Source organism: Sardina pilchardus, chromosome 4 (genome assembly GCF_963854185.1).
Source record: "Sardina pilchardus chromosome 4, fSarPil1.1, whole genome shotgun sequence".
NCBI classification, from domain to species: Eukaryota; Metazoa; Chordata; class Actinopteri; order Clupeiformes; family Clupeidae; genus Sardina; species Sardina pilchardus.
The window spans coordinates 17,983,609-18,008,296 of NC_084997.1; the positions used below are offsets into that span (position 1 = coordinate 17,983,609).

General features: G+C 43.6%; 1 protein-coding gene across 1 annotated transcript; it reads right to left on the bottom strand.

The window, feature by feature from the left end:
* Positions 1-1,605: 1,605 nt before the first annotated feature.
* Positions 1,606-23,947, bottom strand: lypd6 (LY6/PLAUR domain containing 6). Its single transcript, XM_062533444.1, has 5 exons — positions 23,813-23,947; positions 8,231-8,402; positions 4,880-4,978; positions 3,735-3,865; positions 1,606-2,197 (listed from the first exon to the last, which is right to left on the bottom strand). Exons 2-5 carry the CDS (start codon positions 8,346-8,348, stop codon positions 2,021-2,023), a joined length of 525 nt encoding a protein of 174 aa, XP_062389428.1. The 5' UTR covers positions 8,349-8,402; positions 23,813-23,947; the 3' UTR covers positions 1,606-2,020.
* Between the last annotated feature and the right edge of the window lie 741 nt (positions 23,948-24,688).

Sequence of the window (24,688 nt, forward strand, 5' to 3'; positions counted from 1 at the left end):
ATATCTCCTTTGAAATGTAGCTTGAATGTTAATCCTCATTTTGTAAGTTGCTTTAGATAAAAACATCTGATAAATTAATACATGTAAATGTAAATGCAAATTCTATCCACACTTTCTATTTACTTTCAACACTCAGCTGTGGAAACTGCTCTAATTACTGTGATTTGTCAACAACTATAAACACACAGTGACTCCCATGTTAAGTTAAAATGACATGTCTTCATCTTTAATATGAAGTTAGAAAATGCTTCCAAAATATTTATATATACACAAATATTTACAGGGGTACGACAAAGACAAGATCAATATTTACATGCTCTCTAACATTTGGCACACCGTCATGCAACACTCCATAGCAACACAAAAACATCATGCACTTCGGGTTTCTCAGCACTGTGGTAGAGTTTCAGAAAAAAGGCCATCCGAGTACGTTTCTCTGCTCGTACAACAAAAAGCATGTTTATATTTTCACCCTCAACTGTAGTATTAAAAGAATTTGTGAGTTTAAAAAGCCTGAGTTAAAAAAAGACATGACAGAATTATCGGATAGCCCTTAAGTTAACACAAACAGTAATGTTCCAGTTTACGAAGCACAAATGCAGGTTTAAGAAATGCTTGAAGCACAGCACTGATATGTTCTCCGACTTTATATGTCGACTTTTGGTTCAGACTACAATAAACAATTTAGCAACAGGACAGGCAAAGAGAGACATTAAGGAAACGATTCACAGGCTCCAACTCCAAGGCACTCAGCCTAAACAAATCATGGAACTGGGCGAACAATAACACTGTATTTGCAAACTCAGCGATTCCTCACCAGCCACGCTTCCAACAGAGAATCACGACTTAGGGACACGTCACAGTACAGAGAACACATAAAGTCCGGAGCCACTGACAGGGTTACAGAGGAGATAAAGGCCTCAGTAGGTTGAAGATGAACAAGTTTTGATTCCAACCAGACAAGAAACTGACATCATGCATTGATCCAAACCAGTGATCTACGAGAATACAAAATCTAATAAAAATTAAGCTTTTGAAAAATTGCAAATGTCCTTCATGTTATACAGTTGTTTTGGACTGTCCGTCCTCAGCTTGAACTGTAACAGTATCTTCAAAAATAATAACGCTAAATGCCATGATTTAGAAAAACCTTAAAGCACAATACACAAAACATAGCCACAGTGTAAGGGAATTTTAAATGTGCACGCCCTTTTGGTTATTTTTTTTATTTGATTAAAGAAACTAAGTGCTTTTTTGTCGCTCCACTAAAAATACACTGTCCCATTTGATAAAAAAGGAATAAGAGGATGTTATCTGTTCCAGCTGGAAAATAAGAGCTGCCTACTCTCCTACGTTGCATGCTGTGACCTAGAGGCAAAACATTTTACACGGCTCACCTAACGTCAACACGTAATACAAAAATAAATACTATATATTATATGTACATACAGTATATATCAACCATAAGACAGACTAAATGACTTGAACACAATAATCAAACATTTCCACTTTAAACATACTGTATCCTCCCATTGCATTTTAACTCCTCACCTCTGTAAAATGCAGGAGTCCCCCCCAACCCCTGAACCCCCCAACCTTGCGCACCATCCCCACAGACAGGTCCATACATGCTGAGGAAAATGTGAAGGGCATCCGTTTAACCCCTGTCACTATACAGATGAACAGGAGCAGGGGAAAGAAGCTATGATCTACTGAGTACTACAAACAAGACTACATGACGCTTCTGTGTTGAGTTTGAAAAGGAAAATTGTCAGAGTTTAAAAAGGAATCATGTTAACACTTCATTGGTAAGAGGTAAGTTTAAAGCAATAATAACAACAACAACTTTCACTACCATTCCATGCTTTCTTTAAGAGCGAGTGTTTGTTTTTTTTTACCATTGTGCCTCCTACATGTTGACTTTAAAAAAAAGAAAAGTTCAGCCTCTACAACATGCTGCCTCTACAGTTTAAACCAAAAAGAAACAGAGAGTCAGGCTCATGGCTTCTCCTTCCGTCGCTCAAACATGGCTGAGGAAGAGCAGCGTGAGGATGAGGGTGGTGATGGTGAGGAGCGGGTGGCTTGCTGGCGGACGCGGAGCGCTGCTGAGGGGGGATGTGGTGGCAAAGACGGCGTCCGACTCGTTCCGGGGAACTGGCAGGTTACAGATGTTCCCCTCACAGCAAGCGGTGCACGTCTGTCAAGGGAGGGCGACAAGACACAAACGTTTTACACACCAAGACAAAACCACCAGCAGTGCTCTTTTCAACAATCTCTATCAGGTGTTGGTTTACATCAGTATTATTATCACTATTCAGTATATACAATTATGCTATTAAAGCTGCTCTAAGCGATGTTGGGCTACGTCACGTCTGTTGACGTTCAAACTAAACAGAGAGCTAGCTTGCTACTGCCTCCCCCTCACTACCGGAAATTGAAACTCTCCTAAACACGCAACTCATTGGTGATTGGCTAGAAAAGTTTGTTTTGTTTCTATGGTCCAGGCTGGACCAAGTTGCTTTTGTTGCCTTTTTTGGAGCCTGGGCTGTCCGTGTTTTTTGACAGTGTATTCAGGGCACAGGCAGCTAGATGTTTGCAGTACAGTATGTGAAAAAAAATGTTTTAGCTTAGAAGCTACATATCATCGCTTAGAGCAGCTTTGAGATTAAATATTTTAGATTTCAAAATAAAAACAGCAAACATTACAGCAAATATCATTTTTTTTTTATAATCCTATCAGCTAGTTAGAATCCTCTCAGAATCCACAAACGTGCAGTACCCTTCACTGCCCCCAGAGTTTTTACAGTTTCCATACAAAAATGGATGTACTTGGCAACACCGGTGTCGGTTGCCTGAGGCCAAACAATCAGAGAATCCCCCTATTTATCCGCCCTCACTTTTGCTTCCGAAATCAATTTAGTCGTCTGTCTCCAGCGTACTTCCTTGTGTTCTCCCCCCATTAATCATCTTCAAACAGGCCGTGGCCTTCACCTGAGTGACAACCTCAACCTGCGCTGTTGGCCCGAATAGAGGCAACACGCACACCTTTCATCGCGGATTAGCAAGACAGCGCGCTGAGAAAGCACAGCTCCGTCCACCATCTTTATCTGCTCTGGAAGAGAGATCACTCGGGAGGATCTTCGGCTTAGCCCGAAAGCGCACTTAAGTGGTGCTGACTGAGACGAATCGTCTCGGTATAGAGTCACACACACACACGCCCGCACACACACACACACACACACACACACACAGACACACACACGTTTGTTGTCCTCCCACACAATGTACTTGGAAGCTACCTCAAGTGGGCTTTCTTGTGTTGTCTGAGTCGTGGATTTAAAGCAGAGATATGGGTGATTAATAGCCAAGAGGGAAATGACATAAAACAGCCCATACTCTACAAAATCTAAACACTCTGTACATCAAATCTAATGCTAAAGGACAACCAAGGTCAACTTGCATTTGTTTGCAGGTACACTTGAACATATTGCAGTAAAAAAGGGAGGTTAAGAGTAAGAGCTTTAGATCATATCGTGTGTGTGTGTGTAGTTCATCCCTCCAGGGGACCTTAACTCTCCTTAAGACGGGAACCCTTTAGGTGGCTAGTGAAGGCTTTAAAGGCTTTGGGAGTGAGTGAGGGGAGCTGAAGGAGGAGCTCTGGCCAACCTGGTGGCTGTTTGGGTCTTATGGCTCATATGGCGTTATCTGATGGGAGAGCAGTGTGGGGCCCTTACCCTGAGTCCTTCATGGTCAATGTCAGAGCATCCAGTCAGAAGACAGTCATTGAGGGCCACACAGCGCTTTGTCACAGCCACAGTGTTGCCATCCAGGTTCATCCTGTGCTGTGTGAAGCAAAATCTTGCATCTGTGAAGTTGAAAAAAAATGTAAAAATTAAGTTAAAAAAATATATAGCTCCCTATATTCAACTCTATCTCACTCACTACATCAGAATAATTTGCATATATGGTTGGTAGCTCAAATAAGTTACTGAATAGCCATCATTAACTGAAAACACTTCAGATGTGAAAGATGATTTCATGACTGCCAGCAAAGGATTATAGTTATTATTGACAGCATATTATTAAAAAGCTTTAAAAATCTACCATTTAGTAATTTGGACGCATTACAATCTACAACAATAATGAGCCAATGAAATCATCTGTCCATCATCTGTAAATATGCTCTCTGTGGTCCTATAAATCTATCACACACACAATGACAGGGGTGAATAATGGGGTATGTTCATTCAAAGGAATCATGATGGAAAGACCTTTCCACTGACTACTCCACCTTTCCTTTTAATTGTTATGTGGAAGAACCACATGAATGAACCAACCACCCCCCCCCCCCCCACACACACACACACACCCCAAAAAAAGTAGGAAAGAATGTCTTTATTGTAGTCCCATTAGCTACTAGAAAACCTGGTGGGAGACTGTGATGTACATTCCAGAGACTGCTGGCTCAACTCCAGATCCCATGTGATCTATCTGTTTGTTAGTGGAAGAATGTTCTTTAAGATCTGGCTCCAATCGAGGAACCGCGTTATTAAGTCACGGTGTAAATCAGCTCAAGAGCGCTGGAGGAGGTGGTGAACCGGCACTCTGTATCAGGTGGTTCTTTATGAGCCGAACAAACCCCGAGCCAGCAGGATATATTACATTACACAAAAATTACACCACAACTGAGCAAACACAGATTTCATTTATGCCTTCCAGCGAAAAGTGTGTCACAAAAAAAGTAGCGCTTTCTATCATAAAAAAAAAGGTTCTCTGTCGGGTAGATGTGAAGAATTTAGAACATGTTGCTAATACTATCAATTTTCTTGTTACAAAAATTCACATTTTTGAAAAATTAAAAGCTCAAAAAAGTTCTTACCTTTTGGGCAATACAGATCCGGTGCCCAGCGGTTGCACTCATAGTTGTCTGGTGCGTCCTCACAAGTAAAGCATTTGAATCCGCCAGGGTATGGAGTGGCTTGGGAGAAGGCAGAAGGACAACACCCTGTCATTTCAGTGTGGTAACATCCCACTTCAAATAAATTACCAAGATGCAAGATGTTATAAATCTCGAAAAAAAAAAATTCCAACAGCGCTGAGCAATAGACTGAAGAGTTTCATGATATATTGGAAACAAACTTCGAAATTATGTGAAAAGCCCACTGGTGGATCACACAGTAATTTGTGCAGACGCCTGTACATTTTAAGCTCAGATAGCATGAGTGGACCCTTTTCTCAGCAGAGAAGAGGCTCTCATTATAATTTATTGATCTTTGCTTTTAGCTAGGCCATACTAAACTCCCTAGACATTCTTCACATAATTCACGACTTAGACTTTCCAGTTGCCACAATTGTATAATAGCCTAGCAGTCAGTAATGGGAATATTCACACATTTTTACAATTTTGTTGGCTGTGTACTTTTCGTCGACCATGTACTTGATTTACAATCATGTAAATCAGCTTGAGCGGAACGTTTTTTGTCTTTTGATTTGAGTCTACAGTGATATGATCTGAATTTAAAGCAGATTCGATTTGCTCAAGGGTCTAGGGATAGAGAGACCACATCTATGCCAGCCATCTGTTACAATCCAACAAAGAGTCTCTCTCTCTCTCTCTGCTTTTCCACATTTCTAGCTGGAGGTCTGAACGGAGGGTGTCTGTGTTTTCACCCCCCCTTCTGCGACAGCTGGAAGATTTTTGCACATCGCCAAAAAAATGTCCATCAGTTAGCAACGCCTGTCAATCGCAACCCGTCGCATCCCATCTATCACGTCTCCACATCCAAGCCCTTAGACCCTCGCCCAGTCGCCAACCCAGCACCCACAGATCCCACAAGTCCCCAGGGGAACCAGGCGGGGGTGGCCCAGAGATCCCACAGATCTGGCCCAGAAAGCCACGGAGCAGCAACCCTTACTCCCAGGAGGTCTAGCACGCTACCATGAAAGATTCTCAGAGATCTGACAGACTGCTTTTGGTCTTTGCCTAATGCGGGGGAAAAGGGGGTTGCTGTTGAATGTGGGAGGCTTGACCTCTATCACTCTGGCTTCCTTGGCTGTGCTAGCCTCTAATCTCGGGGGTTTACCTTCAGCTGTGACCCTTTCATGTTTCCCACCCATCATCTCTCCCCCTTAAGACAAAGACCAATGCAGAACAGTGAGTCTTGGAGCACTGAGCGTTACTCTGACGCTTACTCTAGAATTACTAGCATTTACGCTAGAATCTAAATCCATACGTCAAGCATTTATGCACTTTAATGCATTGGCTAAGAGGTGTTTTTTTGGGGTGACCTTTGTTGATAAGAGACACAGTTGTTACATTTTATGGGCCCTTATTTAAATGCTGTGCATGAGTTATAGTGTGGCATGAGGGAACATTACAATCTTTCTCACGGTATTAAATCAGCTAAATAGATCTTGCCCAGTTATTAAATTAGCTTTATTTAGATATTCGATTTTGCACTTTACCCACCATTTAAATGAAGGCCCTGTGTGTGGTTAGGGCCACAAATTCCAGGGCAAAACAAAATGGCAAGGATGGATGCCACGAATGGGGGATATGATCTAATGGACTGGGTTCTGGACCTTGACCAGTGTCTGTCTGCACATTGTTGAAGTCAAGCGTGGAGACACTGGACAATTATCTGTACACCAATTATATTTGTGCCCTGATCCACTCTGAATAGCAGGCACTGTTTAATCGTGATGGTCTAGTGGCACTGAATATTAATGCAATTTGCAGGAATGGACATTGATGAAGGCAAACACACAAAGTTCCAGTAACAACTATTGTTTGAAACCAACAGAGAAAAACCCAAGAACCTCTGAATAAATAATCTCTGCACAGAAAGTGCTATAAACTTCTTATTTTATTGTTAAGCTAAAATGTCTATGGTTCAAACATTGTTTCATGTATGGGCCTACTATGTTGATGCATGACCTCTATAACATAATGCACAAGGCCTTTGTTCAGTAAAGGCTCATGTCTCATATTGTGGTCGCTGTAAATTCCAAGATGGCTAAATAAAGCAGGGAAGCTTGTTTCAGTCATATGATTGCCATTTGGTGAATGAGGAGTTTGAGAGCTCCTCTGTCTTGCTATCGACGTCGGCAACCACATTAAACAGACGAAGCGTGACTGCGGAGACATGTTGCACAACCGTCAACAAATACTTGTGTCGTGGAGGGTTAGCCCAGTTGCTCTACCAGCTGTGACCATGAAAGTCTGACCATGAAAGGACCGCGCATCGTCGGCTTCACAAGTGACTATTACTAAGCAAGCAACCGCCTCTTAAAATCGGAGGTGGAAATCTTATTCTTAACCGCAAATGTTCTGGCAAGTGATCACGTTCCATAAGATGTATTATAAGTGTGAGCATGGGCATGTGGCTCACCAACAACGACCCCAAGGCGCAGCGTAGGTTATATTAGCGGAGCTTCATCCACACACAGCCCTCGGCGCGGGTCCCCTCTAATAACAGCCTCTGGGCTAATCACAGGTTGTGTGGGAGACGAGGGGTCTAGCGAGCCCACGCCAGTGCAAGCTTAAGGGATACCCTGCTCTGAGCTCCTCTCGCTGCTAACAGCCCTGGAAGGATTATCAGCATGGACTGACAACTGAGGTGCAGCAAAACTAATTTCGATGGCATGGAACCGAAGCATAAAAATAACACAGGAGACATACAGCTGGTGCGGGCAAGGTTGAGACCTGAGAACCACGTGCGCAAAGGCTCTTTTGGGTTCGATTTGAGCCAGCAGTTATTTGGCCTCCTTATCCTTCACTTCAAAAGAGTTGTTGGAATTATCTTATATATCAGGAACATTCATTTAAAGGGATTTTTTTGTTAATTCTATCCAAAAATGACCTTGAAATAAATAGCACAAGGTATAAAGAAAGAACAGCACCTGTGTCCACACACTTCCACTTAAGGTAACATGCAAATCAGCTAGCGCTGAGCTGGCTCATCTGTGACACCACATTGCACTCATGCTCCCGCTGAATATAATACAGTGCAAGTCAATGGATGAGTGTCATATGACTGTGCTCAAGTCAACTCAAATCAAAGAATTAATGTAAAAGGAGTTCTTCTAAAAGAAACAAAACAAGAACACTGTGAGTAACTCCTAATAGGACTTTGGGTTTTTCTTCTTGCATGCCAAACTGTTATAGGCCTATTGAAGGAAACAAACAGCTCAAAGCTGCTCAAATAGGTTTAAGAAAAATATATCATACTTGATGGGTGAAGGAAGATGATGTCATTTTCGGTGAAGTCCCTTGTATGTGCAGTTTTCATCCGGTTAGCGATGACCATCAGGATTATCACCCAGGCCACCGTAGGCCAGGGTTCCATTGCAGAGCATCGATTCAAACATGCAGATATCTGATCCGAGTCCAAGAAAGCGACCTGTTGAAACGGAAGAGACACACACAAACAACAACATTTGAGCAGCGTGTATCGCAAAGCATATGCTTTCACTTTCACTTACGTGAAAAGCTTTATATGCAAATTTGTCAGATATTTCAAACCTAAAACCAAATGTAATCCCATATTACTTAAACTATAATCTGCATTTGGATATACTGTATAAAAATACATGTATGCATGTATACATAATTCAATGCACCAAGTAATATCACCAAGAGCCTGTTTCCAATACCTGCATTAAACCTAGTCCACGACTAAAAGCTTTCGTCAATGGAGATTTTCAATTTCAGTTTCATTCCAAGCGGCCTTGCATTGGGCTGAGGAATTAAAAGTTGCAGGGCTCTTCTAAAGATAGACAGAGTCTGTTCTGCTAACTACTCCAGACATCGATACCAATTTAGCTGAATGTGTTCTGAGTGCTTGGCCAGGGCTGCCAGAAGTCAGGAGTTTACATAATAAAACCTAAGTGATATCACTCTCATCTGGGGAATAAAAGCAGCAATTTGCCAGAAGAAAACCTTGTCTGGATCTTACAGTTGAGATCACTTGATGTCTCTGTTCACCTAAGACATCTTGTTTCTTCATTAGCTGAGAACCAGACGGTTATTTTGACTAAACAAAATCTTCCAGACAAGGTCGTTCTGCGGTTTCAAAATATTTTCTATTCTCCAGTGTCTTTACACCAAAACTTTTGGCTTTAAACAGGGATACCTTTGCCCATAGATTGAGGCGTTTTAATTTTAAAATAGATTAAAGCATTTCATTTGTTTTAAATCATCTAAGATTTGCATGACATGACATCTAAATATCAGGTAAGCCAGTTGAAATCAGTGGTGCTAATTGTCGTGATTTAGAAGGAAATCTAGAGTGCAAAGAGCGAGCTAAGCTGAAACAAAAAGCACAAAGTCATCCATAACACTGGCTTGTCCACCATCCTGGAAGAGATGTATTATCTAGCCTCGGCCTCTTTGTGTGTTGAATGAAAAAGCCCATGCTGTCCGAGAGACCCCAAAAGAATACAGAAGGTCTGGCCATTGCACAAGGAAGGGTCCTGTGGTTTGCATTTGTAAGAGAAAAATTGGAGCACATCACACATTTATCACAAGCGCTTGACTCCAGTCCTTTGTCCCGCTGCCTCGGATGCAGTGAGTAAGGCAGATGGTAAGAGAGCCAGAAATCTGATTGTTCCTAAATCAGTGGCACTTAGCTCCTCTGTGCATGTGAGTTCAAATTTGATCAGCTCCTTAAGTTTAACTGGTTCTATTTAAACGTTTTGGACACATATAAAGCCCCAACAGGGTTCAACAGTTCAGTTGCCACCGTTGCAGCCAAAATAAAGTCAGACTGATACTTATTGCCATGAAGGGATTCTCTTCCAGTAGTCACTTTGCAATTTCAAGATTACCTCACAACAAAGTCTCAACATTCAAAAGGAAAGGGTGTGAATTTGTCACCTCCTACATCCCCTCAAACCAAAAATCAAACGGCACTCAATAATGTCTTCCTGAGACATCTAATTCTTCTCTAAGCCCCCTTTTGTATGGCTCAATGCATCTTCAGTCTGCCAGTGATGTCATTAAGGGCGGCTGCACGAGGCCTCCGTATCCCAGGGCGACAGCCGTGAGCTGGGAGTGTAACAACACAGACAAACACAACAACTAGTCAGAGGCACCAGCAGAATCATACAACCATCACTTCTAAACTCTGGAAGCTTTCCGAAGTTTATTTCAAACTAGGCTTCTTGGCTATGTTTGTGGGTGATTAACTGTTTTTTTTTCACCCACAGGCAGGAGCTGGGAAATGAGAAAAAAATTGGAATGGATTTCCTTTGCGTGTTGAGGGTATATGAGTCTGACAAAGCGTGATTTCATGCTCAGCGTTCCATAACAAAAATATGCTTCGTTTTCAAAGACTTGTATGGTCTGTTTATTTTACGCCAAGCATGATGGTGTTGACACAATCTGAGATTTATGATATAATAGAGGTAAAACCATGCAGGGCCATTATGGAAGAGTGATTTATTAACTCCAGACTGTATTACACACAGATGTCCAGGAGCCAAAAAAATAAATGAAAAATGGATTATGACACCAATATCATACCAAGCTACTGTGCTTTGTAGAAATTACTGGAAGATTTACAAATTCATATATTCACTACAAATATCTGAGCTAAATTCACAATCGGGTTTAATCTAATTAATTCTATTAGATTAAATATTTTTACAGATAATCTCCTTAGACAATCACATAAAACAACAAAGTCTGAGTCAGCTCTAAATTAGAGAGCATAATTGTGAGTAATGCGTTGGCAAAGCGCTGGCTATGGTGAAACATTCTCTTGAATCTTAGTGAGATGCTTACCGTATACTGCTGAGACTGCAATCTAAATGCAGGAAACACAGATCACGTGAAATAACACCTGGTTTTCCGCTCAGTAGTCTGGCCCTTCTTGGCAACCTGTCCTGAATTGTTCAATTGTTTATACAAACAAAGTAATCCGTACGACACAGAGAGAGAGCGAGAGAGAGAGAGAGAGAGAGAGAGAGAAACATTTGGCACTGTACGTCTATTTCTGTACCTGTGCTGTGTGTGTGTATAGCTGAAACTGGCCTCGGTTGCTTATTGTACTGCACATGCTGGGACATCGAGAGCTCCACCCAGCCACGGCGTCTTGTTGCGCTCTACCTTTTGACCCTTCAGACAATGCAGTGTAGCACACCAAAGCCATGTTGGACTGCATTGAGTTTCCTCCAGTTGATCCTTATCTCCAATGGAGGTCCGAGAGAGCATTCAACGAGAGACCAAAACAAGAGGTGTATATATCAATGCGGGGGGACCCTGACCCATTTCCTGCCTTCTACTGCCGAGTAGCCCAGAGGCTGCAAGCTCAACAGGCCTCAAAAGGAGCCTTCACTCGCATCGATCAGATATTCGCCTCCTATACGCTACCTCCATCGCAATTCACGTTATCAAAAGTATCGGGGGAGGTAAATGCAATGCTGATAGCAGGCAGGAACTGTAAATTTACGAGGCTGTTTTTTTCCCCCCTTGTCAATGATTGCAGCCATGTGTTGTTGATGTACGGTAGAATTAAAAAACAGCATGAAAAATGCAAAGTCATCTTGGCTTACATAGGCAAGTTTTTTTCAGCAAGAAAAATACACTTAATGGTTTTCGAAAATGCTTTGTGAATCATACAGCCTAATTAAGCTTCAACATTAAAATGAAATCACAGACATTTACAAGCCCTCATTTTTCTGTAATTCTCTTGTTTTTACACATAAACTGCACCAGCTTCTTAGAGTGAAAACAAGCCGCAATCCGCTGAATTGTTATCCAAATTTGGTATTATGACGGATTTAGTCAATGAGCCAAAGTATGCACAAGCCTTTCTTTGTTACAGCACAAGAGCTCATTTGGAAAGGAGGCTGTTAAGAACATTTCTTGCACACAAAAACCCCTACATTCCACACATTACCACTTTCCAACAAGTAATCAACTAGTCTCATTTTCTTTCCCAGATGGAAACACTTTCTGTCAGAGAAGACTGGATGGTTTTGGAGTCCTGAGCATTCCACAAAGGAGCCACAAAAGCACTGACTTCCCACAGAACCTCACCAGGAAGATGGGACATGCGATAACGCCAACACACACAGTTGAGGCTTCATCCTCGGGGTCCCATGGGAACATCTTAAAGATGGGGAGGTACACACGAGGACGAAAGTGTCAGCAAGCAAATACACATCCCATTGACAAGGCCAAAAGTGTCTGGTTTCAATGCTACAGGTGTCCACACACAGAGACCAGTGACGGCCTCCGCACCATTATCTCTCGTCGGGGAGTGTAACTTTACCGACGTGACTCTTCGAAATGTCACCACCTTGCCCCGTGCCGATCGGCACCGTTGCAGCTGAATCAGCAGGTGCTGGGGCTGGACATGGGGCTGAATTTCCCAGAGAATCCCCCTAGAAGAGGAAAGCACATGCCAGAGTCTTATAGGCGGTTGAGACTTCCTGGCCTCAAAGGTCTGCTGTAGACTGACTATAGACTGTGCTAAAGTGATAATGACATGGCCTGAAACCTAAGCCAGAGAGAGTATAAATGTGCTAATATATTGATACTCTAATTTCATTTATTTCAGATCTATGCCGGCATACTCGCAACCTACATCAGTTACCATTTACACATTTGAATGATCTTTCAACCTGAACATTCCGCACAAAATAATATTCAACGCAGAGCTGCATTCAGGCATGACCACAGTCGAAACCTTCATGTGTTTCCCATGCCGTAAACTCAGACACGCTGTAATTAATGGGTGACTGGAAGGGCCAAACATGCAACATCTCAGTCAGGAAATACTTGGAGAGGTACTTCAGTCGCATGACTCCTCTAATGTGCTGCCAGCATGTCTGCCAGAAGCGCTACCTGTCATCAGAGCCGTCACTCCCACCATCTTGGCTCAAAAACGTGCATTGGTGCTGTGGTGAGCTTGTTCGTGCCAGTGGAGGTGCACTTCCTCTTGCTCTCCGACAGTCTCAGTGGGAATTATAAAGGGCTACTGGCCAACCGAGGAGGTGGCAGCTGGGTGTTTTGTTTTGACGGCGGCCATTTGACGTGACTCATCTTGATAAAACCCTGAGTGTGAGCATTCCATTCCGTGGAGATGTTCTGTTTGATCACGTGCTCGCTTGTGTTGTCATGCATATGTCACACATGAGATTGAATAATTAGGATAAGGATCTCTGAATGAAGCCGAACTTCAGGTTCTCACTTTCTACTAGGCAGGCATTTAAACATTCATTGAAGTTTCAACTAAAGCATCTAAGAATGAAAAAACTAAAGGTGTTCATCAAGATGTGCACACTCTTCACCCTGAGAAGAAAATCAGCAAAACAATGCTTTGCAAACCAAGCCACAGGATAAAGATCTCAAATGTTCCCGGACAAAGTCGCACATCTGAAATCATTTAAGCGCAGTTTAATTCCTGTGGAAACTCTGATGCACTCTGGCACTTGTTATCTGAGTAAATGAGTGTGGACTGGACTCACTTCCTTATAATTATGTTCTCCATCCACAACAGGTTTAATGAAACTTAGCAACATAAATTGTTGTGGGATAGACAGCTGTGGAACGAGCAACATCCTCATTTTTAGTGACACCCTAAAAGTGTTTTACACTCTATTTTTCAGCTGTATATAAATGATACACTTCTCTAAGAAGCTATCCCTTCCAGATTCACCCATTAGTCTAACTGAATTACATAACTGCCTGCGGAGAAGAAAAAAAAAACATCCCTATTTTTACTCCCTATAAATTCTCCCTGTGTCTAAAACTTACTCCTCGACCGCGAGCAGCTGGCTTTCGGCTGTTGAATGCTCGTCTGTGCCCCCGAGTTGGAATCGCAAGTCAGACTCTCGTCTGTGCCTTGTTGTGCAGCCTCAACACTGTGCACCTGAGGGGATACTGCTGGCAGCCCGAGAGCACGAGGGAGAGACGCGGATCGGCTCCTTTCCTCGGCAGCGACCGCGGAGGCTCCGCTGTAAACAAGGTGCCATTAAGCGCCGGCGCGCTCGACATAGAGGGCTTCTCTGTTTGCTTGGCTTTGTGCTATACTTGGGAAAACGGGTAGCTTAGTGGTGTAGAGGAAAGTGTCAAAGTAATCTCACACACATCATAGACTTGCGCACCTGCTACGAATAAGGCCGTGCTGCTCATGTAACTGACACTTTCGTTTATAAGGGAATGTGGTGTAAAATGCACTAGCAATACAGCTGAATACAACACTCCATCAAACACCAATGTCCTGATTATCCCCACATGCCCTATAGTGTATAAGCACTTGTTTAAACTGTAGACTTTCATGCTATCCAGATGGACATCTGATACGCAGTACAGTAGGCCATTTAGCTGCTAAGTGGGTTTGTGTATGACAGCATGATGAACGAGGTGTTTTCAGTGGTGAGATGACCCTGGGAACCTGACTGCCAAAACAAGCATGATTCATCATCAGCTAACAACATGGCTGACCAACGCATCTAGAGTTGAAGAAGTTGCACACATTCAAATAGAGGTGCAGGAGCCAAAAAGTTAAGATCCGAAATGAAGAGAAAGGTCTGTACATTTGCTCTCCATTAGTTTAATTGACTAGAATACAAGTTATGTTTCGAGCCGCATGGCTCTTATTCATATGGCTCAAAATGTGACTTGAATTCTAATAAATGAAACTAATCAAGAGCAAGTGTGCGGACCTTTTTCTTCATTTTGGCCAACAGGTCCGCCCTTCTCCCTTTTCAAGTTTAATCAAGCCCAAAACAGAAATCTTACTCTCCCTCGTTCTGCATCTCCCATGACATAAATTCATTGTCATTCTTCTAACAGGTGAATATGAAATAGTCTTGAAGCAATTGTGACAAAGAAGTTGAAAAGGGAAATCTAGGCTGGTCGTTCTCTGGGTTAAAAGAACAAGAGTGCCCTTTGAAACACAGCCAGATCCAGAAACGTATCTTAGGTAAGCAATATGATATTTCAGGTTGCAAGGAATAGGCCCCTGAATAGAGCGATCTCCCATTGGAGGAAAAAAAATGCAAATCTCTTGTCCTATGACTGAAACTTGTTGAACCTGATTTGCGGAGGGGCAGTGTTGCGTGGTAACAGCCATGAGTTGTTTCTTGTGGCTCATCTAACTGTAAAACAGCCACAGCAAAAACTGAATGCATGGGATTTTGAGATTTACAAAGGTTGAGACATATTGTTTACATGTCTTAGTCATTGGGGGTTAAAATGAACAGTTTAAAGACTCTGTAAATACATTTGACCTTTAGTTTTTCTAGATCTTGTGACAGCAAGTTACACTCAGTCCAGGAAACAAGCGGTTTTAGTATGAAAAGTACTTTCTTTCTGAGACTTACTATGTTATTGGGCCTACATATCAAACTAGATCTAAGGTGTTTTGATTACCGTATACATAAAACATTATACAGGCAACAATAACTGAATCCAGAGACATCTGTTGACTCTGCAGTGCTGTAAGGAAATGAATTACTCAGAGTATAGCATCCCCTCTCAACAGGATCCATATGGAGGCTAACAGGGCCTTCAATTCGCTCTGTCACTGGACAAAACTAAAGTCAGGTCAGATCATGATCAGAGGCTGGCTAATTGAAATCCTACATGCACGCACACAAACTCTAATCCCGCAGTATGCTTTTGAAGTGCTCCAAGTCAGCTGGATAATTTTTAATCCCCTTTTTGGCCACTTGGCGCATTTGAAGATCCAGAGGATCAGACACATAGCTCAGAGTTTGACGGGGAATATGATTGCTGAGAATATACAACTGGCGACTATAGAAACCCAGGTCCTTGGGGAGTTCTGGAGGCACTCCTCATCAGCAGGATCATGCAACGAGTGCAAGTTGCACAGATACGCTTACTGTGAGCAATAGTACATAACTTACTACTATTCTAAGACAAGACCCTAAAGGATGACAAGAGACTGGAAATAATGGTTTAGATATAAATTGTTCTCTCAAGTTAGCTCTGGGGGCAACTATACTATAGGTTGTAGAATTTTGCGTCTTGTATCTCAAATAATACCTTGATTGAACTAACTCTATTATGACCATCAGCGTAAAGAAGGTGAGAACGTGGTTGATTAGCATGGCTGCTGAAGGAAGGGCACAGCAACTAACATTTTACACGACTTACTGACTTAATTCAAGGACAGCGTGCATGACAGCAGTTATCAGAGGGCTTGGGTAGCAGCACAGCAGGCTCTGCCATCTCAGATGCCACATCATGTTACCAGACTTTGAGTCAGTCTGGAGCAGGAAACACAGTGTCTGCCACTGTGTCGCTCAACTTCCTCATCTCACAACAGTGACACAGAGCTACAGCCATTTTCTGTCCCCCCCCCCCCCCCCGTGTTTTCACTCAATGATACTGTTTGATCCCTCTGAGGCACCGTATGGGGAAACATCAAGGGCCTCCTGACGAGGGGGTCTTTGCGCCCCTGAGCACGATGCACGCGTTTTGTTGTCTTTAGGCTTTATGTTTTTAGGAAAGGGCCCAGGGCAACAGCTGACCCTTACCACTGGGAGTTGCCTGCTATCTCCTATTGTTCCCTTCGCTCGGGGTTAAATCCCTCTTTGAGGAACAAGGAACACGAAAAAAAGGGGGAGGGGGAGGGAGAACTGAGCAAACAGGAGGGGATGAAATGTCCCACACTGGCAGCTGTGGAGGTTTTGGAGTGGGCAAGGGAGTGGGAGTGGTTGGACCCAATCCCCTTGAACTTGGGGGCGACCGGAGCCGCGATGCGGTGAAAAGGCAACGAGGGAGCTAATTGGGATTTCGGAGGCAGCGGATTTACTTTAAGGGGCCTTTTGTCTTTGTGGCAAGGGATAGAGCGAACCTCACAACTCTCTCACAAAAAGTCCTTTTCATGGCACCATCACAGACAGATGAGTTAAAGACTTTAATTAGCTCTAAGAGCCTTAGGCCACTCCGACAGAACCAAGATTTTTATGATTATTTCTTTTTTTTTTTTTCTTTTGCACTCCCAACTGTTTCAGACAGACAAATCTCCGTGGAGGTGGGTGTAAAGGACAGCGGTGGAAGGCACGAAGCGCAGTGCTAGCTAGAGATGCATGAGGGATGCATAGGTTACGCGTAGGTTATGTGTAGATTGCAGAATGACGGCTGGAATGCGAAAGTAGAGGCAAGCCTCTTAACTGTTAAAACTTTTCATAATATCAAACAAAACGTCACTTCAGATAAGCAGCAGAGTCATGTCTACAGTGGAGATGACCATTAGAGAAAGCAACAGCTTCCTCAATGTTCTGTAGCCTGAACACACACACACACACACACACACACACACACACACACACACACACACACACACACACACACACACACACACACACACACACACACACACACACAGTGATGTAGATGATTAAAACAGGTCTTATGAAATGCAACAGCCTCCCTAATGCACACTATGATATACACTGACAAGGTAAGAATTGCTGACCCTAAGATAAGCACTTTTACAAGCAACTAGGACAGTATTTGCCTCACCGCCAATCTGTGAATTATGCCTGGCTTATTAACATGCTGATTTACAGAAGGGCTATGAGATGAGATGGCATCAGCAGCAGCCAACAAAGCAACAACAACTAAACAACAACATCAACATATCAGTATAGCAGCAGCTAGCTATTCAAATGTGCATAAATACAGCACAGAGAGGACTATACCGACAGATCAACTGGTCAAGCTGTGACCGAGCTTAGACAATGAAACTTTCAAACTGGCTGTGGGAGTAGAGGAATCATGATTCATTTCTTTGCAGGAATGCGAGATACAATAACGGGCTGATCTTTTCCTCAAAAAACTCTCCTCAGCTGAGGGAGGAAAAATGCACAATTGGACACGGAGCATGAGGCTTTGGATATACACTGCAACATCAAAGTACAGGAGGATGGCTCTCTCATTTGGAGGAGAATGACCATGTAACCTGAGGAAAATTGGGTCAATCGATGTTCATTGAGAAAAAATAGCTGTAGGCATTCAATTGAGGCTGGCTTTGGAAGCCTGCATTCCACACAATTTCATACTTGACTTTAGGTAATTTTGATCATAATTCAAAACAGCCCCACAGTTCCTTTGAGAAGACTCATTTTCTTAATATTCTGGAATTTTCCACAATATATCACAAGACCATCAATACTGGCCAAAAAGTAGATCAAACAGCTTATGGACTCAGTTGCATGACATTCGAGACAGATTGCAACTAAGACCACTTGCATGCTCAAGCACATCTTTCATGGACCATGACCTGTAATGCGTTGGTGATACCAAACCAAAGGTTTCAGATATTCCTCTCACCACGCACCAGGAACATGAATAATCCATCACGCTACCATCTATGGGCTGAGAGAGATGAACTTCAAAGGGAATGTTCAAACGCACGGTCTCCGGAGACAGAGGAAGATTTGGTAGCTCGCACTGCCTACCACTTCAGTTCACACACCCTTCCAGAAGCTCATAAACCTAAATAAATAAATATACTGTAAGAGCGGAGAGAACTAATGGGGGTTAAAATGGAGGTCACAGCCTTATTCCTGGTGGTAGTTTTTTTTCACCCAATGCCAGCAAGAGAGGGTGTAGATCTTTACTGGGTGTACAGGCCCTTCCCAAGCCGTGGAGATGTAAAGTTCAAAGTGTTTCTATACGGAATTCATCAGCTGATGTATTCCTTTGCGTGCCTTTGATCTTGATGTTTTTAGGCCAACAGTGCTGTTTACTGATTTTCACTGTTCCGTGGATTATACTGGGTCAGAAAGCGTCGGTATTTTTAGGGTTTTCCGTGTGTGTAGTGTACTATATAAATGAAGTTGATATTTACAGACAGAGAGTGGCGGGGGGCTCGCTACAGGGAGCAAGGAAGTGCCCAGCGACAAATCAAAGACATCTGCTGCCCAGTAAACCAGAACAAGGCCTGCTAATTAAAAACACATTCTCACACAGACGGCAGAACCTACACATATAACCTCACATGTGTGAGCATTTAAGAAAACCAATTCTGTAAGTGGAAAAAAAATAAAGGCAATACAAGGGCTTTTAAATCTTTAAAAAAATGTATAATATAAGTGATGAAAGGGCATCTATGAACAGACCTCTGGTGACAGGCCTATCGCCAGGAGCGTCGAGACGCCGTCTATAAGGCAGAGAGAGCCCTTCATGGGCAACCATGCAGTTAATTCGAAGAACAAACTTCACTGAATAATTGAAAAAGAGCATGAGTAATGCATTGATGGGAGTCCAGAGGTTTCACTCATCATAATGCGCCGAGCCATCGGAACATGTAAAAGCACCATAGAGAATGTCACACATCACGGGCCACTGTCCTCATTCGCGGCGAAGGGGGCACCGGAGGAGGGGAAAAAAAGCCTCGAATGAGGTCAGATAGGCAAACATGACCCCCGACAAGCTGAGGCTCCAGCTGAAAGGGCTCTTCAGGAAATGGAGAGCGTCGCACAGGCAGGCAGGCAGGCAGGCAGGCAGGGGCTGGATGCCCCCTCTGGCTACTGGGGCAGACCCCTCTCTTTCTCTCTCTCTCTCTCTCTCTCTCTCTTCCTCTCTTCTCTCTCTCTCTCTCTCTCCCTCTTCCTCTCTTCTCTCTATCTCTCTCTCCCTCTCTCTCTTTCCCTCTCTCTCTCTCTCCGTGGTGCCTCCACCACACTGCAGCAGCACCCATCCCCCACCCCACGTCTGTGTGACACACACAGACTGCGCGCCGCGTGCTGCGCTGCTCCGTGCTCCTCTGCACCCCCTGCCCCCACACACACACACACCCCCCCCATTAGATGGTGGGATTTCCTGTGGAACCCCTTTTAATGTTTACGAGAGAGAGAGAGAGAGAGAGAGAGAGAGAGAGAGGGAGAGAGACAGAGAGAGAGAGAGAGAGGAAGAGGGAGGGAGAGAGAGAGTTATGTGCTTATTAATCAGTTAATAGAAATAAGGTAGCAATTTATGAAAATGTGACACGACGAGGGCGGCTTTGATGCCAGCGCTCTGCTGGCTCTCGTGTGGCTGACGTGTGGCGGGCGGCGGACAAAAGGCTCCCAGAGAGGAGGGAGGAGGGAGGTCCTGCACCTTGCTGGTGATCAGGAGGAAACATGCTCCCCTCCATCATTACCACGGAGGTCAGGAAACAGACTAATGGCATGTTCCACACAAAGACGCCCAGTGTGCACCGTGCACTTTTTAAAACACACTGACACTAAAGGCAGCTCTTTGACCTGGCTTGATCTGGTTGAGCATGCAACCGTGCCTAAATGTTGCTGTAGGAAAAACGAAGCTTTTGTGTTGCATTAGACCCTAAAAGCATGTTTATCTTCAGATAAAGCAGAATAACGCAAAATGTCGCTATGAGCATTTAACTTTGGCAATATGCAGAAAAAAAACAACGTTCACCATCCATACCACTATGCATGTGTGTTCAATATAGTATACTGAATATAGTACATACTATACTAACTATATAGTTATACACGTGTAGCTATACATAGTTATCTATGGAAATCTGTAATGACATTGAGCTTGGCTGAACAGAGACAAAAGGACGACAGACGCGGCGCTTCACCAGACCGACGCCACACAGCGAGTGTTTAGCGTTGAACAGGCCTCATTTGTCAACAGCTTGCATGCGATGACTACTGGTGTGCGGACATGAGCGCGGATACACCTCTCGACCCGTCAACAAGCCGGAGGGACTTCATCAGAAGGGAATGTCCACACACCTGGCTGAATCCAAACGCTCCTCCGACGATACATTCTTCCTACCTGCATCGTAGCGTACCTGGGTGTAATGACCCTTATGCCTACCCATGGAGAGCACTTAAAGCTGCCCCTATTCCTGCAGCAATGTGTCCCAGCGCCTCCATATCCTTGTCATTAGCATAGGTCTCAAATAACACGCTGCCATTTACAGCTCGGCCCATGGCTCACGCTGCAGGTGGGGCTGCAGCTGGTGATGGATGATGATGGTAATGGTGCCTGCCGTTGATGTCGTTCCAGGTTGTGCGCGCTTTATTAAGGTGGGCATTTTCCATTGGCTCTTCCCGAGCTCTTGCGTCGGGAATGTTTCCATACTGATGAGGAGAAATGGAGCCTCGGGTCTCCGGGACCACGGCTCGTTTTTCAAAATCAGACGGTTCCGGGAGTCGGGATAATCAATAACGTTTCACACTATGTCACCGCATACACCAGCATCAGCGTGGAGCCAAGGCCAGCATCGCTATGGATATCCTGTTATGGCAACTCATCAGTCAGCACAAACAACAACAACAAAAGCACCATGGAGACAAAAGCAATGCAGACACACAATGGCGTGCAAATCATATTCAATCCATTGTTATATGTAAGAAATGCACCATTGGTTCAATATGAAATGTGGAGCACAGCACAATATACACTGATGAAGGAGCAGTAGAGGATACTCTGGAAGGCTTATTATTGTAAAACAAATGCTAAGCAAATATTGTTTTACTCCTACGGTACAATGTGAGTTTCTAAGTGGGTTGATAACTCCCCCTGTTTCAGGAAGTTCTGGGGACCTTTGATTGTTCTTCCAAGTGATTCTCTCTCGCTCGCTCTCTCTCTTTCTCTCTCTTTCACTCTCTTTCTCTCTCTCTCTCTCTCTCTCTCTCTCTGTGTCTCTCTCCCCCACACTTCTCAGATGAAGGGGGCCCCTGAGACTTCACGCATGTTATGACCACGCGTGGGCCCTGAGCTCAGGACAGGCTGCCTGCATTCATACACAGTTTAGTTTAGAGAGAAGGAAGGTCCATCCCTTCACCGCTCCAACGTCCAGCGTCCGGCTCCTATTGTAGAGCCGACGGCCATCTCTCTCCCTCCCTCTCAGCGCAAATGCATTCAAACGACTTTGAAATCAGATGGCCGACCTTTGGGTTAGAAACCACTAAGCTACGCATTGGACTCTTTTCTGTATGTTTCCACAACGTGCCGGGAAGTCCAGGTTCACATTCGCATGTGTTATTGGCTCTTTTAAGCGGGATTAAATTCATTTTTGGACTTTTTTTCATCTTTCAAACATTCTTCATGAATTAGTCAGCATTCACATTGGTTATAGGATAGTATATGGCTCACCAGAAAAGAAGCAGCACTTATGTATAAAAATAACAAGCTGCTGAATTAAGTGTTGTGTGAAGATGGTCACAAACTGAGTGAAACCATTTCTAAAAATGGCATTTGTAACCATGGCTCGGGCTTTTTTACGGGTCCGACACACAGATGCAGTGGAAATGTGTGTGTTTTCTTCCAGACTCGTTGTTTTGCCCTCTCCGAGGCACGAGGTCCCCCCTCACTCTTAGATCACATATCAAAGACAGCTCGCCTCATGGGTAACTCCAGCGCCATGGATTTCCTCACGCGGCACAGCTTAAATTTTTCACGCTTTTCCCCTCTGCTTCTCCCCTCCTCGGACGCCTATGGTAAACGGATAGCTGAATTCTCCTCCACCCACACACACCAGCAACCACAGACAGAGGGAAAAATCAGGCCGAAAGTTGCTGCCCCATTGTTCAGAGTGAAAACCATCCATTTAAATGCAACTACCACAAAAACTTGGAGAATTCCTCAAGATGTAGTGACTATTATGCTGTTGGGGGTTGGTTGTTTTTTTTTAACCCAAAATGTCGAAATGTAAAAGTACTCTTAAGTTTTCCCGGCCTTGTATTTGTGTTACCAGTATCGGTGATGATAGTGATATTATTACTTCTAGACAAAGGGTGGAGTAGGGACACTCCACCAGCTAGTAAACATCCTCATTAATGATCTGATGAGCTTCAGTATGACACAGTTCGACTGACGATGGTGCCTCTGAAATGTGTCTCATAGCTCACATGCCTGGATTTAAGTGTTTCTGAAAGGGGCTGCCCAAGAATCCGACACACTGTAACAGGTCTGTGACCTTGGCACCCCAATGTCCTATGCCAGAGAAAACAGAACCGCTCCCCAAAACAATTGAGGAGTATCGTACCACAAGCCATCACACAAAGCGCACTAGACCAAGGGGTTACACCCACCATGAAATCGTGGGCATATTTCTGCGGGGAGAAAAATATTGCTTATGAATATTGTCCGTGCACCTGCTTGCCCACACAGCCCTATAGGAAGACTGAAGTCACCCTCTCCTCTTGGGGATTAGTTCCATATAATAATATCAAAATGTGTGAAATTGAACCTGCAAACATGGCATAGCATGTATTTAGCACATTCTGACAGGGGGGGTTGTGCCATGTGTTCTCCCAGGGTTCAACCTCTTGCACTGAAAAAAAGGGGCAAAAACCTACATTTTGAGTTGATTTGTACAAACAAGTGCTGGGATTATGTTCCAGGGCTGGTACAGAGTAACACATCAGTCAGGCATAGACTTCTTTTGTCCTGGACCCGAACCGTCAGTTAATGTCAAATGTCACAGCCACCTCACAGTTGTTTATGCTCTTTCTATCATTTGAACTATACATACACAATCTTAATAGAGGCCTAACCAAATGGAGGGTTATTTCTGACATTATTTAGTTGTTTGTTCAATTCATTACACTAATTTCGGTTATATGTTGGGGTCAAAGTGGGTCAAGCAGGTACATAGTAGGCTACAGTACACTGTCCAATATCTAACACAAACTAAACATTTAAATTCCTTTTTAATTAATCTACTGACTAATTATTACCTGTCCGGTCACTTGTTGTTTTCATAACAAGTAACACGGTCAATTTGTGGTGCGCAATGGCTTTTCTGTCACAGACCAAAGTATTACACTTTAAAACACAGACAGAGTAGAGTAGTCTGCTTACCAGAAATTTGCTTTGCTGCCAAAGTTCGGAACGAGGAAGTTTTCACACGTATTCCACAGATCAAAAGTGAATATCCATAACACCGCTCGTCGTTCTGCGCGATTGTTGTCGTCTGCGCACCGGTCTCCTTGACTGGTTTGGAGAGAAGAATTAATTTCGCCCGATGGCTGCTTGGGAAGACTCGCAGCTCCGGTCCTATCAGAGGTCGCGGTAGGCGTGCTCGTTAGGCGCTGGGGACGTCCCAATAGGCTGCACACCTAACGAGCTGAACTTGGAAACATGAGAGGATGCGCACCTCGACTTGATGTTTCAGAAAAGACCAGTTAATCGACATCTTCCCCCTTCATTGACTTTGGAGACAATTTAGTTCCGTTTCAGATAAGTCACCTCAGTTTCAGCATTCAGCTTCAGGTAGGTGATGTGATGTGTTCCCAGACAATCTCCCCAACGTATGCTATGTTATGCTTATTTTAATTATTTTAGTCAGAAAATGGCAAGAGGCTCAAGTTCTTGTTGTGGGAAAATGCACGTTTAGCCCACCTGAACGCTGCAATCCATTAGCCAGAGGTTTTAGTTGCAAGCTCATAATGCATCGCCCTCTGCTGGGCAGGGACTAAGTGAGATGCCTTACCCCTTGTTTTGCAACGGTGGTGATGTGCAGAAAATTGGTTGTGCACTGGTAATTCATTTAGATTATCAATTCAGCCAGTTATAAATAATATAAATGTACTTATACAAATATTTATTTGAGTTACTTGAATTGGTGTTAAATTCCCCATGTAGGGTTTGAAACTGGATTCATGGTTTTGTTTCTTGATTTGTTGGTAATGATGAGAACACCGTACTCCCTCCAGCATAATATAGAACGTGACAGAA

What these genes read in the sequence shown, in the direction of transcription:
- lypd6 (XM_062533444.1), bottom strand. Translation starts at nt 8,348, where the DNA reads ATGGAACCCTGGCCTACGGTGGCCTGGGTGATAATCCTGATGGTCATC. An exon ending in CATCTTCCTTCACCCATCAA is followed by an intron (nt 4,979 to 8,230) that starts GTATGATATATT and finishes CCTTCTCCCAAG; the next exon opens with CCACTCCATACCCTGGCGGA. An exon ending in TTGACCATGAAGGACTCAGG is followed by an intron (nt 2,198 to 3,734) that starts GTAAGGGCCCCA and finishes CTCCCTTGACAG; the next exon opens with ACGTGCACCGCTTGCTGTGA.